This window comes from Haemaphysalis longicornis, unplaced genomic scaffold, assembly GCF_048455015.1.
Source record: "Haemaphysalis longicornis isolate Haplotype H1 unplaced genomic scaffold, Haemaphysalis longicornis Haplotype H1 scaffold_1, whole genome shotgun sequence".
Classification (NCBI taxonomy): domain Eukaryota; kingdom Metazoa; phylum Arthropoda; class Arachnida; order Ixodida; family Ixodidae; genus Haemaphysalis; species Haemaphysalis longicornis.
The window spans coordinates 350,727,783-350,746,771 of record NW_027526203.1 but is presented as its reverse complement, the minus strand read 5'-3'; the positions used below and the strand labels follow the sequence as shown (position 1 = coordinate 350,746,771).

Here is an 18,989-nt window from a genome sequence, read left to right as displayed (position 1 = left end):
GTAGGAATTACCACATCTGAGACTGCGTTTTTTGGATAAACAGTGCGCGGTGCACCAAAGGGAATGAGCGCACGATCCTCCCCGTGCGGCTGCGATTTCACTGCCGATAAAAAGTCACGTGCCACCGATAACAACTGCAGCAACGTACACCGCGAAAGGGCAAGGCCAGGCCGCACACATGCGGCCAGTTCTTTCGTTCGTTTTTCCAGCCTTGAGCGGAGTGCGGGATCCATGGTGTCAACAAATATTAAAAAGCCAAAAGAGGTTGCCCATAGCAGACGGCAGTCTGAGGAGTGCAATAGCGGAAGTACGTCACTGCTGAGGACCGCAGCATCATGGGAGGGAAGGCTCGCGCGCCGTCAACAGCGGAGAAAAAGTTAAAAGGAGGAGGAAATGCGACGCGATGATAATTCGCGGTTTTTGATTTACGATTTCTCAGCTAATACTTATCGTTTTAACAGAATTCTTGCGGGAGGAGATTGCTGATACATTGCTTTATTTGGTTAGATGTACATCCATGCATCGGCAGAAGGTATTTCAGGACCCCTTTAAGATAAGTTATCTACCTTCTTGTGCATTAAAACTATGTTGGCATTTTTCTAGGCATTGGGTCCCTTTAAAGTCCTTAAACATTCTGAGAATTGTTTAGTGGGCTTTCCAAGTATTATATCTCCACCCTCCTTTGAAAGGTCTATGGTTATGCCATCGTTGCCTGCAGCTTTCTCTCTTTTCATGCCCTTAAGTGCCTTTCCTACTTCCTCTTTAGTTACTGGCGGAACATCGTAAGCTAAGCTCAATAGTTTCCCCTGGTCCAACGTTGCTGGCGTATAGCCTGGGGTAGAATTGTTTTGCTATTTTTATTATCTCGTCCATATTGTGTGTAATGTTCGTCTCTCTGTCTCTGCCAGTAGCCAGCTTCCTCTGTGTTACCTTCAAGTTTCCTTTTATTTCCAACATTTCCTCGAATGACATTTGTTTTACTTCTGTTAATCAATTTTTGACAGCTCCACTAATTCATTTTAATCCACTGTACTCAACAATTTCATGTTCTTGCGCTTCAAAATAAATTCCTTCGTTTGCTGTGTTAGTTTTCCACTTTGTTTTCTACATGCTGCTTCTCCAGTAGCCGCTGTTGACTCTGTGATTTCCGTTGTTAGGTTGTCATTTAGGGTGTCAACACTGTTCTCGTTCTTACCGCCTAATTTGTTCCGAAGGATTATTTGAAGCTCCGGCATCCTGTATACTTGCGGAAATTGTAGCCTGGAGTCTTTAGGCCATGTTTTGACCCCACTCAGTGCATTTACGCGACTTTAGTAAAAAAATCAATTCGAGAATGCTGTCGTCCTCTCTACATCCTCCTTGACAATTTCCTATGACGTTATATATGACGCTCACTTGATATGGCTTGGCTTGACTGCACTACTGCATGGCTCGCCGACCCTCCAACAGAGTTGGTCGGCCCAGCATTTAGTCGGTTGGCCGTCGGTGGGTCGTCGCAATTCTTCACTCAGTTCAAACTAAACCAAAACACGATTTGTGCCTAGAAGAATGTGCCTTTAGTCTGTTAGTTTAACACGATTTGTGCCTGGAAGAATGTGCCTTTAGTCTGGTAGTTTGTAGACTGTATCAAGCTTAGTATAGTCTATGAAGTCCAAATGACTCCACACAAGCGCACTTGTGATGCTTCGCTGACTGGTACGCTTGTAGAAAAATCTAAGTCCAGTTAAAAGCAGGAGAAGAATCAGTGAAGTTAATATAGGTACTGAGGCATATAAATCAACCAAAACATTTTTGTAAAGCGTAAAACCAAGGCCCAGGAAGCACTTTTTTAATTTTTTGTTATAAGTTGATTTATTTGTTTTTGGGTAATGTTTCCTATACTGAATTCACCATTTTATGCCACAACCTTCATTGTTTCCGCAAGCGGGTTCGTAGAAAGCGTGCAGACTGACATTGACGCGCTGGTGAGTTCTCGTTGGCATGGTGTTCACATAAGCACCGACTGCTGTCGGCACAGTGCCGAATCAGCCGACTCTGTCCTGGTGCGAACACGCCTCTTACGACATTGGGGCAAAGCACCTCGCATTTGAGCGTCTCCGGTGACGCGGAGGAGTGCGGTTCCCGAGATATCGAGAATGCCCAGGCAACGAAAACTTCGGATGCCAAGCATGCTGTTTCAGAGAACCAAAACCGAAACTGGTTTGTATTCCATTCTTAGGCATCGTCCAATCACATCCCATCTCGAATGCACGTCACTGCTGATAGTTGCTGTGGCCGTCGCAATTGTTGCATGGTATTATATTTTTCTTTTTTCAGGCTTTATAAACTAAATACTGCTTTATCGACCGGATAAATGATGAAAAGTGTGTTTATTTGAGCCAGTCTATGCCAGTGGTTCTCAAATGGGGGTCCGCGGACTCCAGGGGGTCCGCGAGAACATTTGAGGGGTCCGCCAAGCCTCGCTCAAAGCTACACCCCCCCCCCCCTCCCGCCATATTTTTCTCGATTTTACTAACTAGCACTTTCTTGCAGTGCAAAAAGGTGGCTTCGCCACATTACGTGTACGCTTAGTTTCTCCGCGTAGCACATATTTTAACATCTGCTTTTTGCACGGCGCGCCAGCTATGAGAAGAAAAGAAACAGACACAGAAAAGGCAGACTTATAGATTCAAGAGCAAATTGTTCAGCATTATGACGCGCATCGTCATTAACGTCAAGCAGAAAAGGCGGGAATCGGATAAGTGTGTGGGCGACGTAAGCTGCAAGTACAAAGTGTTTGACATTACGACACCGATCAACATATGCTCCATCATGGGGTCCCCCGTCACTTTCGCAAGCCCCAGAGGGGTCCCCGGGGCAGTAATGGTTGAGAACCACTGGTCTATGCAATGCAAACAAAAACAGAAGTTTGACAAATCCACTTCAGTGTCCCTTCAATTTGTTCCTGAGTATAACATGCAGATAGCGAGACTTTCTTTGCTGCTTTGGTCGGATCTGACTCGTCACAGCCAACATGGCGGAGCAGCTGAGATAAGGCGAAGCGACGCGGGGGAAGAAACATGAGCACCATTTGTTGTCTGAAATTTGCCCTACACGATTTATGTTTGTGTGGCTTTTTAATAGGCAGCGCGACATGCCTAAAATAATTTCTTTTACACGAGTTGGCTTGGGAATGACGGCTGGTTAGGCAGTGATTCCACTCCTGCACCAAATGCGCCGAATTGTGCCATACGAGAATTCTTGCGCCATTCTGATCAATATTATGCATTGTGCCAAAGTGCTCCCAATTTGGCACAATTCTTATAGGGTGTCATTTCGCGCTGCCACTGCCTTGAATGGGGTCTGGAGGCAACAAGGAAGCAGAGGAGGTGACCAAAGGGCATCTAGTGGCACCGTAGTCAGTTGGAGAGAAGCAGAGATAGTGCACAACGGCATGTAGAGCCAGCCCCTAGATAGTGTTTATAAGTGGCACTGGTGACATGCTTCAATTGGCTTTATTGCTGCTGTCTGGTCTGCTGTCACTGACGGCCGCGAGACGGCTCATTGCTACAATTTTGTGCGCGTGCTGATTGTAATGTGGCATGATGTAATGAAGAAAAGCTTCATTTACTTGCATTTGCCCTCTAGTTCCACTTCAGTGTGCGTGTCATGCTAGCCCTGCAGCACACGGAAAACACCTTCGATTTGCGTGCTATAACTGGCAAGGACTCTTTCGGGTTCACATCTTATTCAGGAAACAAACGAATAAGTGTGGCACAGAAAACTTGAAATGAAATGCCCTGATGACTTAAAAACTGCCACTAACAGTTGCATCGCCACCCTTACCGTTAAGTGTGCCCCAGGTGTGCGTAACATTCCCGCGCGCAGTCACAGACTGGTGCTGATTTTCGCTGGTTAAACTCGGGTCTTCCTGTCAGTATGTTCGTGTTTTTACAAAGCTTACTTTCGAAAACTGTGCTTTTGTTAGAATCGCTGCCACATTTGAATTGTATACAGAAGCGTTGAGCGGCAGTGTGGTGTGGTCAATCAGGCGCGCCCTTGCCTTTGACGCTTGCTGTATGCGGCTAATCTTGAACAGACTGCTCCGCGTAGTGAAAATCGCGGCGCCTGCGCGGAAAGCACACACACATAGTAATCGTGGTGCTGTTAGCTTTGCGCGCACAAGGCCAACGTGGCCTTGTGTTCATCTCTGATTTCGCCGCATGGCCGGTCTGCGCTTGCAGGCCACTGTTGAGTATTGTGTGGCTGTATGTAGGTTATTATTGGCGGTGAGCGCGAACACGGGCGGCGCTGCGAAGCGCGCCTCCGTGACGTCGGCTTAGGGATTCTCGCATTTGTCGTCTGCTTCACTCAGGCTCGCTCTCCTGCTGTTTCTTTGCGCTCGGTCAACGTCTGATGCTTTTCCGCACCAGAATTGTGGGTAACTTTTCATCATAATAATAGGCTTAAAATCGCATACACCAGCTCATGGTGTCAGTTAAAGTATAGTTTTGGATACCGCTACGGAAGAAACATTGCCGGCGTCGCCCCATTCCTTGCGAAGCCGGTCCTGGGCGGAGCGTGAAGAGTCGGAGCTAGCCGTCAGCTTCTCAATTAAGCAATCTTTCAAACAAAGGGAACAGTCAGCTGCTAATAACCGACAACAGTGAAAATGGAAGACCAAAACAAATTCTAGGGCTTCAGGGCTGTTGGCTTTGGCAGAAGGCATTACGATTCCCAGTAATCATATGTAAGTTAAAACAGTTTTTGAAACCTTGCTGAACGCTCGTGCGTGTTGTGACACATCACTTTACGTTGTCAAGGCATGAAAGTTTGCCGACATGCACTATGGGCTGCAAAAACTGTAGGTTGAGTTCCAAATAATCCACTTTGTATATAGGCGCGTGCTGATTTCATACCAGGCATCTAACCAGTATGGAGGTTTGTTGAGCTAAACGAGCCATGTCTACGTTAAATATACAGTAACACTATGTTTGTTCAGACCTGGAGGGATATTTCGGTACATTTTCCACAGCCATATCTTCCCGATATTCGGATATGCGTTATAGGAAAACTGTACTCAAGAGGAGGAGGTGTAGGAGGGGGAGGAGAAAATTTTATTTACAATTAAATCGAGCTGGTTAGTGGGCCAGGTCTTCAGTCCAGGACAAGAGAGTACAAGTAATTTCCTTCAATTCATAGAACACCATCCCGAGTAGAATAGGATTTGTTCTTTGCGACTGGAAGGGTTGGAATGCAATAAACAGCTATAATTATTGTGCAATAATTATTCTTCGGTTTCGATTCTTGTAATATATGCAGGTATACTATTTATTACGTTAGTTAGCGAATATATCATGCCTTCAACACCGTAGTCATGTCATCATTGTTCGGGTTGAGAGTCAGTTCGTTATGATAACGATATGATTACGATAGAAATTCGGAGCACAAAAGCCGCCTTCGACTACTGTGGACAACGTTGTTTAGGGCGCGATCGCGGTGGCGTAGAACAAACCTTCTCATTCTATTTGCATGTTCATAAACAAAGCACGCTGCGGATTTGCACCTTCTTGCACGCAGCCGTAATGAAAGCCAATTTGTGAAGAAGCAATGTATGCCATATAACACGAAGGAAATATCCGCACGATCTTTGTGAGCCTCCCAAACATCCCAAAACCCCCTAATGCGTTTGTGACGGCGCAGAACAATTAATGCGTAGGGCAGAAAAAAAAGCAAGAATCATTAATCTGATAGAAGACAACATCAACAAAAGAAATATAAGAAAGCCGCTTTATTTCCTGCTGTACGATGCGCATGTAGGGGCCGCTGCTTGGTTCGTAGTATTAGACTGTTGAGTCTTCATAAGAGCATCTAAAAAATACTGCAGGGAAGCCTACGCATTTTGAATACTTATCGAGAAGCTCTGATCGCTGATCCTCGCTAATAAGCTAGAAAGGACGAGTTACACACGATCTTGTGACCGATGCTCTGAAGAATGTTGTTCTCTATCTCCTCGTGTGTTGCAAACTTGTGGGGGATGCAGCTTCAAATTATTCAGATGCGTCAGAAACTGGCAAAATAACTGAATCACTAGAAATATGCTTTTTAATGCACTACAGCGACAAAGCGGGCGATTTCTAGCACAGACACTGCTGCCCCTCACAAGCGGAGTGTAGCAGACGACAGCGGCGCGAGTCCCTAAGCTGACGTCAGAGCCAGGGGGCGCCACTCAAACATCTCACCGCCAATAATGTAGGGAGTACCATCCCAAAATGGAGAGGGGAGGCAACACTCTTGTTATCCCAGCCACCTGCCGAGATAATGCTTGTATTAGCCCTGCTTACAACATTGAATTTCGATTTTTCTGGACACGAAGCAGAATGTGCATGGTAGTGTCGGCCATGTGAGACTTCTTGATAAACAAAATTCTTTCAAGAAAGGTCATAACTTTTTATTTGTTAATATTGCAGTCCCTGTTTTGCAGTCGGAACATAGTTGTTGTAAATAATATATTCAGATGCATGTCGTCCAGAAACCTCTACTTAAAATAATAGAACTTTGCCTTTTAAACAGCTGCTCGATTGCAATTTTTGTTTTTGATGATGGTTTTGGTCTGGTCCGGTCCTTGACTTTTTAATTTGCCATATCTGCACGATGCTTTTCCTTGTCCCTTCTGCTTTTTAAACAATGTATTCCTACAATTTTTCATGGTATATATCTCTCCAGATAATGTTATGTTTCTGTTCCCAAGTTCTCTTTCCTGGTTAGCACCACCACAGCCCTCGTTTTCTCTCCCCTCCATCTGCCTGGGGCAGCCTGCAGTACCATACAAATTATTAAAATAAACGTCGTACACTCACAGCACTAGATAGGCCTCAGAATGGCTCTATTAGCTAGGTGAGCACTCCTCAGGTATTTTTTTACAAGCTTTACTCCCAGGCCACACGCTGAAAATACCAAAATATTATCCAAACAGCATTTCTCACACTTTATTATGGGAGGTTTTCAGTGTGCATTTCTTGCGGTACTCTTGAACAATTTCAAAAACTTGTATTAGCTGCTCCAAAATGTAGCACAATCAAATTTCAAATGCTTCTTGTAAGTTTTAGGAGGGGCTGAAATTTCAAACCGAGGGTCGAAACCGTACCTGTGTGACAAAGACTTTGCGGGACAGAAAACTGCCCTGTACATATACAGCAAAAACCCTCAAAGGGTTTTAAGAGAAATAAAATCACTGGTGAAAAGTTAAAACATGGCTTTAGCTACATTCTGCAGTAGCCCAGATATTCCGCCCGGTCTCCTAACAAGGCATGAAGCCACAAATACGAAGGCAACCGTGAATGCTGGTGAAAACACTGGAATCAACAGGCCCATAACAATTTACATATAATAAAGCCACCAATAGGTAGATACCCCATGGATCAACAAAATCGATTTAAAAAAGTATCCTTGTGCAGACTGAGAATAGGCCACATATGCAATGCACTCCAATCTCTCAAACGGAGCACAATTACCAATATGTGGCAAGGGTGGTGAATGGCTCTCTGCACTCCACATTATAGTCGAGTGTAGGCTTTGGCCAGTGCAAAACAGCACTTTCCCCGCACTTGACACTCATCAAATTCCATTGCACCCTTCAGTGTTTTTTCCGGACAAACCTGTTCCCCACCGAATGACTTTTATTGGAACTTGAAAAAACTGAATTTTTAATCCTCATCTCATGGCACATGTAACTTTTGACCCCCTCAGAAACAGTGGTGGTACTAAGGGTTCTCCTAGGCAGTTGGAACCTCACTGCCCTTGCCAGAGCAAGTCTTTTTTTTTTTTTTTTTTTTTTTTTAATTCATGGCGCTTTTCATGCAACACCTTCGTCATGACCATATCTTACAAACCCTCCCATGGTCACAAACCAAACTCGGGTATAAGTTTTGCCTTCAGACACTTTTCAGCGACTGTACTAAAAATTTCGATCTCTTGAAAACCCTATTTCTGCATAGTCTGCCTAAAAAAAAAACTGTAAAACGCAAAATATGGCAGCTGAAATATGTGCATGAACCTCACAATTGACCAGCGAAAATCGGCAATTTTGAAACTGAAATCGAGAAGAGCGAGGCCATTAAAACCAGGCTGAGGTGACGTTGCAGCAGGCAAGCTAGCGGCTGGACAGCCGGAGCTTGACAGGTTCTCCTGGCTGTTTGCATGATCTGCCGGCAGGTGCAGTGTTGTCAGCTGTGGTGATATTTTATATGTTGCTGACTGATTAATGCCGCATTTGACGGGGTACCGTCATGCCCCAGTTGGTTTGGTAGTATGGGCTGCACGTTCACTATAAATTTGGTCAGGGTGAAATTTCAGTGCAGTTGTCCTGTAACGCGCTTCAAGAACTAAGCTTATGCGGGGAAAGGGTGCCTTTTCATGAACTTATTGTCCTGAAAAGTAACCAACTTAATTAAGGTAACTCCCAACCTACCTTAACTCTTTCGGGACCGCCGGAAAAAGTGATGAAAAAGGGAGGTCTCGGTACAAATTTTTTTTTACATAAAGCAAAGGCACCATCCTGCCTTGGCATATACCAAAATGCAGCTAATTATGTGTTCTTTTACATACAATACCAAGTTTTACTTCAACACTGACGATAGAACCATGAAAAAATCTGAAACTAAGAACTTTGTAAAAAAACAACAGAAAAAGATAGAAAAAAGTGTAAATATAAAAATATTAAAAAAAGAATAAAATTATTTCAGGATATACAAAATCTAACACAATGCTTTGTTTCTTCATTGAAAAAGTTTGATGTGGCTAGGTGTAAATGGTTTTTTGTTTTGTGTGTGATCTCTTTGGCACTAGGGCCATGGCTACGTCGTCGCCCAGGTACACGCCGGGCTCTTGTCTCGGCGAAAACTTGATCCGTTTCTGCGCTGGTGGCAGGAGATCACCACCATAGGTAGTTAACACCCAAGCGAATAAATATAAACCAGCCAGAACATAGTTCGAGCGCACATACCTACTCCAGAGCCAATTGAAACCGAAACCAACACCCACCTTTGAGCGCGATTTGATGTTCCAGGCTGATCGACACCCGAATCCTCACTCGAGCTGAAATCCGATCTCTAAAGCCGCATTTCGACTCTTCACTGCCACTCTCATCGTTAAAATCCACAGTAGAAGGCGAAGATATGCGAGCCGAGACGAGGAGGATTTCTTATCGCGCTCGCACGAGTATGACGCCATGTTTGTTTGCATTCAAAACCACTGCCCGTCAGAATAAAATATCTGACGCGTTGCCGCCTGGCGATAAAAAAAGAAACTTCACAAAAGAGAAAACTCCAGTTTTCAAACTATCTCCTAGATGTCGCTAGGTGTTCCATCGAGTGAAAATTTGTATTCTGCAGGCTCGCGAAACCATCGATCATATGTGATCGATGGCCTATGGAGCGGTCCCGAAAGAGTTAAGTGTGCCCTTTCCTGATGGGCATGTGGACTACAATGAGAGCTTAGCTAAATTTACACATTTCACATGGTAGGCATGAGAAATTGATAAAACTGACAAGAATCAAGCGTTTTTTGCGCAAAACATGAGCACCGGCACAATGGCGCTGTCTCTGCACTAATTGGGCATAACTCCACTAGCATCTAATTGGGCATAACCATGGGGTTTGCTGCTTGTAATATTGCAAATAGGGCATTTTGTGTGCTGCAGCTGCTTTTTTCAACTTTGCCTCTCCCGTCTCTTGTGCAGCCACAAAAAGCGGGAAAATGGACAGTGGAGCGGACATCAGGGCCATGTTTGGGGCCCAGAACAATGGAAAAGGGCCTGCAACTTCTGCACCTGCTAGCCGCAACCAGGGAGGTCCAAATGTACAGGCGACAGGCATTTCCAACAGCACGCTGAACCTTCCCGGTCCCACCGCAAGGCTGCCTGCCAATGTGCACACGTTGTCTCTGCCGAAGCCCCAGACAGCCCGAGTGGTGCCTTTCACAGGTACCAGCCACACGTTGGGTGGTAACACTTCGAGGTCCAGGCTTGTACAGAGCGGGGACAGCCCTTCCAGTTCTTGGGGCACATCGGCGTCCAGCTCGATTTCAGGAACCACCAGCGTCCAGCAGGGAAGTTCACCGCCTGCGGCAAGGAACGACTGGATCAGGACGGGTGCGCGGCCGAAGTCGCCGAAGCCGTCGTGTTCCATGCAGAAAACGCTGACCGACTTTGTGGGCCAGAAGCCAGCCCCTGCCAAACCTGTCAGCAGGGCAAACGGTGCAGCCAAAATGAAATTTATTGTGGAGCTTCTCAACTCTGACAGTGAGTCGGATGATGAATGCACCGTGCTTCCAGCTGGAGGTGCTCTCGGGACCACAGAACAGCGCTCTGGAGGTTCAGCCACCGTGCTTCCAGCTGGAGATGCTCTCGGGACCACAGAACAGCGCTCCGGAGGTTCAGCCTCATTGTCTCAGCCATCATCGTCACATGCCCCAGTGCTAGTCCATTGCCCTGTCTGTGAGTGCTTCATAGAAGAACTGCACATCAACGCCCATTTGGATGTGTGCCTGGCCCGAGACAACTGACAGACTTTTCAGTGACCATGTCATCTCGGCCATCATCGTTGTGCTCATCAGGGGTCTGTGGCAGTTAAAACTACCTCGATTATTTATCTGATCAAAGTTTTTGCAGAGGTGCTGTTGGCTATATGAAACGCAGAGCAGAAATCAGTTCGTCGCCATCTTGTGTAGCTTTTAAGTTATGAATGCATCCCTCTAACTTGGCACTGCATTTTCAAATGCGTACTTTGCACAATGAAGCTGTTTGTTTATTTTTGTAGCCTCAGTAAATATCACCAATAATGGCATAACATTCTTGCCCTATCCAACAAATAAAAAATTTCAATTTAGTTATAGCTACAGAGCCGAGAAAGAATTTCTGAACAGCTTTATTGCACACAATACACCTTCATGAATACAGTGGCGCAAAAAGTTGAAGGAATTCAAGCTTTATTATTAGTTCTTGGATTAAGGGGCAAACTAATTAGAAGGATGCATTCATAACTTGAAAGCTACACAAGATGGCTACAAACTGATGTCTGCTCTGTTTTTGTCTTAGTCAATAGTGTCTGTGCACTAAGTTTGATCAGATTTGGTGCATAAATAGCCAAGTTAGTATTCATCAGTTTCAGTGTATGTGCCCCAAGTCTAGTCAGGGTCTTTTTTATGTGTGTGTGTACTTCATACAAGACCAACACTGCCCAATGTGATAGAACGAAGAGATCACAAGCAAAAAGCCAGAACCAAAGTAGCCTGGCTGGTACTGTGCCTTCATTACAAGTTTGGGTGAACAAACACATTGACGTGTATGCAGAAGACGCTTGTGTACGTTGACGTTCATGAGTAATGGGTATAGTAGTTTATCATGGTTTTATTGTTGGAGAGTCTCTTGATAATATAATGGGACTTCGCTTGGCCTGTAGTTTTGACCGTACAAAAAGTCTTAACCACAACCATACTAATTAGGCTTTTCTCTACGTCAGGTGGCATGTTTCATTGCATGTAAGTTGAACCAGTAACTAGTAAGATTTTAGCTACTGTTCTTTGTATTTCGAGTTTAAGTGTTTAAATTTTTACCCTTTCAAATTACAATGACAATTTTGGTGCTGTGTTCGGGCTGTGTTTTGTCGCTGTAAAGATAATGTTTGATTTTTAAAATTTGCACCTGTACACAGCATGTCCCAAATGCTGAGTTCCAAATTCCATTTTGTTTGAATTTGCGCATGTCTGTTCCTTTAAATACCTGCATTTATCTTATGAGCAGTGAGAAAGCTAACGATACCATAAACATTTTCAGAAGTGGCAAGCAGCACTTGTGAACTGTTAAATTTATTTATGGCTTCTATAACTTTGCGAAGGATGCTGTAGTGAGGGCATCTTGTCATGTTAGCGTTGTTTGTACCAGCTACCTTTTTAACTTTTTTCTGTACAAATGAGCTGTGACAAAAGAACAAATGTTTGAAATCAACAATAACTCAAGAAGTTAGAAACACAGCAGAGGTTGATTTGAACTGTTTAGAAAGGCTTCTAACGAGGGTGACCTAGTTTTGCTGGAAGCAAGTTTCATTTTTCAGTTCTGGAAAAAGAACTGCGTAAATATGTTTGTGCCCAGGGGTTATGGTGCAGTATTAAGTTTGTGGTTATTCTAGGTTTCAGTTTAGCAGGAGGTGCTGTGTCTGGCGCTGTAGTTACTGTGTCTTTGATTTAAAGAAACTGTTGCAGTGCACAGCCGGCATGTTCCTAATATGAGAATTTCGTTTTGTTTTAATGTACCCATGTCTGTTTTTTAGCTAAGACAAATAAAGATGCTGTAAACATTTTGTGAAAGGGCAACCGCTGAATTGTTCATTTTATTTGCGGCTTCTTGAAGCTTGGGGAAGAATGCTCTAGTGTGTACATCTCACCATAGTATCGTTGTTTGTACTGGGTACATTTTTTTTTTACTTTTTATTTTAATTTGTTTACTTTTTTTTTTTTTTCATGATCCAAAGCCCACTCTGGCTATTGCAGGAGGGAATGTGAATGGAGGGGGTGACTTTATTCTAGCAAAGAGGCTAAGAGGTCGTGTTGTGGGATATGGAAGCAAGGCTAGGGGAAAATGGTTCAAATAAAGCTTGTTCGTGGTACTTGGAGCACTCACTTGAGCACGTCAGGTCTGGTTACGCCCATAGGGTACCACACGCACGCTGGTAGAAGTGGCGAAGACACACTGAGATAGTAAGGATTCATCTTGGGATCCATAAGGGATCCTTCGAGAGCTACGAAGGACGCACTTCAAGCGGGGTCATCTAGAGAGGGGGTGACGATCCGCCATCATACTATTTTAAAGAAACTTGTTTTTACACCAAATTCCAGAATTTGCTGTATTATTTGTGAGCAAAACACTTCTGTACAAGCGAACAGTGACGGACATTTAAAGGCCAACAATGACACAAAAAGCAATAATACAGCAGAAATTAATTTGACTTGTATAAAAGCAGTGAGCTAGTTTTGCTGGTAGCAAGTTTCATTTTTCAGTTCTCGTAAAAAACTTTGTGTAAATAGGCTTGTATCCAGGTGAAACGATGCAATGTTAAGTCTGTGACACTTCCAGAGTTAAATTTAGCAGGAGACGAAAAGATGTTTGTTGATGAGTAGTGCGGGCGGGTAAAGAGGTTGTGCATCAGTTTGAGGCATTTACAGTCTCGCTGTGTGTAGAGAGGTCATAGTCCTAGTTTAGCAAGGCAAGATGACGCTCCAGCCAGAATGTTGGCGTAGGAGCGGTCTGCATCCTTTTGAACTGCTCCAGACGGTGCAGCCACATTCAAGGATGCATCTGATGAGGGGCTTAAATTGTTAGCGACTTTGTATCACATGGGGCATTCAAATGAATTCAAAGCAGGATGTCTGTGAAGGAAAAATACAGGTCCAATTGTGGTGTTTTGGTTCAGATTGAAAATGTCTTGTTCTGCTCCAGTTTTGGTCCAACTGAACTGCAAATTAAGGTGGCTCACAATTGAGTTCAAAAAGCTGAGTTGGCTAAGCATTTATGCTTCTCCATGCCTCTTAATTTTTATTCCCAGCCGTAGCTGGAACCTGAATCAATGGCACAAAGCTGAGTTCGCAAGAAATCAAACATGCGTGTACACGTACATTTTTTGTTTTTCCACGTGCCAGTAATAGCTTGAAAGGGGAGGCTTTTTCTCCTGACAATCATACTTTGAGAGAAAAAAAACTACGTCTTGAATGGCGTGCTAACTATGGCGGCTTCTTTTTCTTTTCCTTTTTTTTTCCCCCGACTTTGTGGCTTTGCACACGGCAGGACGTAAGAGTTCTGCTTATAATTTGTTTGAAACCAACAACTACACCGGAATGACAGTAAGCACAAAGCAAAGCGTTGTGCAGTGTACACAATTTTTTTCAAATATTTTGCGGAATCGGACTAGACGCTTGATTGTTGCTGACTTTGAGCTGTGTATCTACATTAGTGACCAACTTCTAGGTGATAAGTAATATCCGCCTGATACTTGTAAATGCATGTGTAAAAGGTGGTTTGTCTAGGAAAAATTAAAATATACAAAACAAATAGGTTGTGCTTTTCCCACATAAGTAAATTTCTTGACATATTTATAACTCAAATCTCAAATTTATAACTCAAACAGCATTTTAGATTTGTAAGTTGGAATATAACGCCAAACTACAAGCTTTGCAAATGGCAAAGTGCTGCCTCTTGTATGGTCACAGTAACGACAAAGCTTGTATTCAAGGTAATTCTAAATGGGAAGGTGTTTACGTTGCAGCCACAGTAGCACTCTTAATGTTCATGGGTCCCTCTGTTACCACCATCCGTTTCGTGCGTTTTCTCTTAAAGGAGTACTGACACCAATTTTCGGCGTTAATATTATTGCACAGTTCGCTTTCTTTACTCAACAGAATACCCTGACTGAAATATGAGCGACCTGCGACGCGAAGAACATACTTTAATTGGATCTCATTTATCGCGCCGACGGAGCAGCACGCAGAGTGGCACTCAGCAAATGGACATCAGTGTGACATCATCCCGTGGTAGCCAAAAGAAGTAACACGGACAGCGCTCGTCAAGAACTTGTGACGTCACTTCACGCGTGCGGTCCGCGAGCAGCGAGCGGGCGCCGGTGCATTCACAAACGGGTGCACGTAGCCAGAGCTACAGGCATAACCGCTGCCCAGAAAGGCACTGTTGGCAAAAATAAAGAGGCCATGAAGTTGGCCTTTAAGTTAGTGTCATCTGTCGCGGAAGAAAAGCTGCATGGCTGCCTCGATGTGCATTTTACTGCACAGCCACAGAATAATTGTGGCCGCTATCATTTCGCCCATCAAGTGCCGTACCCTCTCCTGCACCGTTGCAGCCAACGTTAGCTTATTCTAGTAACGTTGGTTGCAGCTACAAAAGCTTTGTAGTCCGCGTTAGTTGTTGTGACTTTATCTTGTCACTCGCCCGTGCTGGCCACAATGGGCATTTTGCCATGTATATTCATGCTCTGTGGCCTAGGCAAATGAACTCCACAGGTTCAATGGGCATAGCAAAATGCATGCCACAAATGCTTTTTTTGGCGACCCACGATGAGCGTAACGCAACCATAGCTATCAGCTAAGAACTTGAAGCCTCTGTGGTGGGAATGAGCTATACCAAAAAAGGTGCAGAAGAGTAAATGGCTCAAAGGAAGAGAAGGTGCACTGACAAAGCGCAAACAAAACTTTTGTCGAGTTTTGCCTGTGTTTTAACAGTACACTTTCCAGAACGATCTACCATCTAACATGCATGCGGTGTGTTGAGAAGCAGGCTTGTAGACTTGTATATTTCAGGCTTGTATTGTATAATGCGTATACTGCAATATACATGTAATGACTTGTATATTGCAGGCTTGTAGACTTGCAGGATTGTATATCCAAAGCTGATACTCTAGATTAATTTATAACATCTGTGTTCCACTTGTGCGTGCAAAAGGCCGCATGCACAGTATTTTTGTGTTTTGCCTTGTCAGAAATGCCACCCCTGGAGATTGGCACAAACAGTAACCTTGCATACAGCAGAGTGTGCCTTTGCTGCTATGCCACCAGAGCAGGCGACGCTGCAGGTTTTAACTCACCGTTGCACTGATGGTGGCGTGAAATACAAAACCACGCACATACACTGAAGTAGTGTAACGTGATTTTTAGAATGCACACCCCACATTGGCACTAAACACCGAGAATGCCCATTTGCTCAGATACGTTTAGGATACAACTGGCCACTCCGACTTGCACTTCTTGCACAGTAGTGCGTAAATAATCAAAAACATTTTCAAGAATACGTTCATTTTTTGTGGTGCAATAAAAATTTTGAAGATTTGTTGAGACTCGGTGCGAAACTCCAACGGTAGGGAATATATACTTGGTTTCATTTTCAGAAGAGAACCAGTCATGGTTATTGCTTGCCCTGCCTTGCACGTGTTTCAATGAAATGTACGTACACTATCACAAGTGCTTGGCCGAACTGATGGCTAGCATAAGAAATCGCGTTTTTATACAATGTTATCACAATAATTATATCCAAGGCTTCAGCATGTTAGTTCCATACCTTATTTTTACAGCTTATTCAGAGATGAGTTAAATTTGCTAAGAAAAAAGGGCCGAAATTGCTAGGGATGGTGTAGCTTCGACTTGCCACGTTTATTAGGTGTCAATAGTTTTGCTGTTTTTTTTTCTTGATTCAATTTCCAGCAAAGTATTGAACAGCCCCTACACCTTCATAATTAGCCTTGTCTTGCATAATGCATTTGGCAGTTTTTTTTATTGAAATCTGCCTGGAGCCTCAAAAATTTTGTGAACTTCAGAACGTTGCTACTACCCAAAAATTAGCAAATGTACTCTGGTAGGAAATTGTTCACAAACCTTCAAAGATTTGAGCACTGCAGTCACAGGCTGGAGCACTTTACCCTCATCAAGAACTGGAAAGAATTTCCCACAACAAAAAAGGAAATTCAGGCTTTTTGTGTAAAGGAAGTAAGAAAGTACAGAGTGGAGGCATTTGCAGTGAACTAGCACCATAATACGTAGCTGCAGGGGGCTGGTTGGCAAGGCACGCCAGCCTCAAGTTCTACATAATCTTGGGTTTGAAATGAGAGCACTACTGACTGGGACACGGGGGAATACATACAGCAAGCAAAAGTCAAAGTGCAGAAAATGCCACAATCTCCAACTTTGCAGTTGCGCACACTTGGGTGGCTTTGACATTGTGTCACATAGTTCCTGGCAGTGATGAATTCTTGAATTTACGTGTTGCGCATATCCTCCTCCTTTGCTGCATTTCATGCAATGTTGCTCAACAGCTGCGACACGTGTGTTGTGCAGCTTTCACTGCTGTAGGGAACGAACTTGCGGGGCACAATGTCAGAGGGGTTTAAGAAAGGAGTCTCAGACAGCATGACCATTTGTTAGTGTGAAAACAATGTATTCTCTGCCACAACATTGCGAGGCCTTGTGCTCTCGCGTGTCAGTGCAGCTCGTACCACCATGTCGTTTGGGCTTGCCGTGTGAGAGGCTCTGCTTGGTACAACTTTGCCGTTGGAGCTACTGCTACGAACTGTGCCAACAAAAACATGCACCCACTATGCATCTGCATGAGAAATAGAACAAGGGGGGGGGGGGGGGGGGGGGTGATGACTTCAGCAAGTCCTACACGTGTGCTTGGTGCTGTAAGTGTAACAGGTGGTCGCAATTACCTCACATTATCTCAAGGCATCAGAAGACTCCATGCCACGGTGAGTGGGGTCAAATTCATATTTGACCCCACTCACTGGTTCTTGCGGCGTACCTGTAACTGACACTCCCTCACATTGATGTGGAACTTCTGTCGTTTAGTGCTTATCTTGCTGCGAATTTGATGTCCTACCAGTTAGCCAATTCTGCTGCGTGACTGTCGAACAGTCCCCAGCCAAGTCACGGTTAGTGAAATCAAACATCTCGAGGCATGTGTGCACATTTAGGGTGCCTGTACGGCTGCTCTGGGAGAAAAGTCTACGTGCCCCTTATGTACGCCAGCCAGAACACGAAGACACATTTGTCCCTGCAAGAGGAAAGGCACGCTCGACATTGTGGGAGAGGACGAGCGACCAGGCGGAAACGTCGACACATAAGTGCTCCCAGGTTACGGTGAACAGAAGTGTAGGATACGGACGTAAAGCTGCCGAGGACACAGGTCTACCTAAGGCAGCCACTGATCGCCAGGGCAGCTTGGACGAACTGTCCAGGCAACCCTGGTGCATACAGCACAGCGCTGTTCGGCAGACTGCAGCAGCAGGCCCGTTTACAGAACAGGAGGCGCTTTATTACTCGCTCTCGGCGGAGGCACACAGCAGGAACGGGGGGGTCTAGAATATGGTAAGCAGGGCGAACACTCCGTACACCAGCGCGCACGGGTAGAGGACAAGCGGTTGCTGGTGCACCATCCTCAGCGCCGTGACAAACAGCTTGGACGCAGACAGCGCGCACCAGAGGACGACGGCTAGCGCGACGGCGGTGCCCAGGCTGCCCTTCAGCGAGAACAGGATGGACAGGCCCGACAGCAACACCATGGGGAGCAGGCAGTAGCCGAGCACGCTGACCGTGCAGCCAACCGAGATGCCGGACGCACTCATCAGGTTCAGGAGCGAGTACATGGCCAGGCATCCTAGCACACCGATCCCGTAGATGTAGCCGAAGTGCACCTTGCCCGTGAGCAGCAGGAACCCTCCGAAGGCCAGGCAGAAGACCAGGGGCCCCGCCAGGTCGGCTTCTTGCAGTATGGCCGCGTCGGGATCCTTCATGGGGTTCAGCACTGCCACAGTCTTCTGCAGTATGTGGTCGAAATTAATGCCCAGCTCCTCGAGCAGCGGCGGCTCGTTCTCAAAGTCGTCATCTGCCCCGCCGTACGAGCCCACGCTGGAGGCCGGGGTCAGAATGCTGCCGGTGTAAGGCGACCCTGTGCCCACGTAGCTCGACGGGTCGCCGTAGCCCGCGTTCACTCCCCCGCCGGGTGCCGAATAATCGAAAGTCGCGAACTGTTGCTGGGCTCCGAAGTCATGCTGAGAGCCCGCGTCGTACACGTAGCCTTGCTGGCCGGGAGGGGGACTGTTCCAATCGTAATAATAATCCTGGTTTTGGCCATAATTTGACATGTCGCTCGTTTGCGGTACATTGACTACCGAGCAGCGTCACAATCCGGAACCGGAACCTTTCTGCTAGCCTCAAAACCAGGCTCTTTGTTCGGCTTTCTCCGCCTTATTGAGTCAGCCTCTGGAGTTAACAAATCATAACAAAAAAACCATTCGCGTACAAAAATATAGATTGTCTTGTTTTTCAGAAATAGCATTTATGCAGTGCGTTTGCGCAAGTGATTGCAGTTGTTAACGGAAGAGAAAGCGCGCCAGATTCAAGTGAAGTTTCAGAGCCTACCCAGCCTGCCGACCGTTCCTTTCCCTCGCCACCTCTCAGAT

The 18,989-nt window shown here is 45.2% G+C and overlaps 2 protein-coding genes across 4 annotated transcripts in view; one reads left to right on the top strand and one right to left on the bottom strand.

Annotated features, from left to right (window-relative positions):
• Mh (DNA-dependent metalloprotease SPRTN) overlaps positions 1-12,335 on the top strand; it is a 47,045-nt gene extending 34,710 nt beyond the window's left edge. For all 3 annotated transcript variants that reach the window (XM_077685842.1, XM_077685841.1, XM_077685843.1), the window contains exon 7: positions 9,719-12,335. In XM_077685842.1, the coding sequence (XP_077541968.1) occupies positions 9,719-10,542 (824 nt within the window). In that variant the 3' untranslated portion in view covers positions 10,543-12,335. The remainder of the gene's footprint in view (positions 1-9,718) is intronic.
• Positions 12,336-17,820: 5,485 nt separating this feature from the next.
• Positions 17,821-18,736, bottom strand: Yip1d1 (Yip1 domain-containing 1). The gene has a single exon (XM_077685853.1). The coding sequence runs from the start codon at positions 18,669-18,671 to the stop codon at positions 17,886-17,888; it is 786 nt and encodes a 261-aa protein (XP_077541979.1). The 5' UTR covers positions 18,672-18,736; the 3' UTR covers positions 17,821-17,885.
• Between the last annotated feature and the right edge of the window lie 253 nt (positions 18,737-18,989).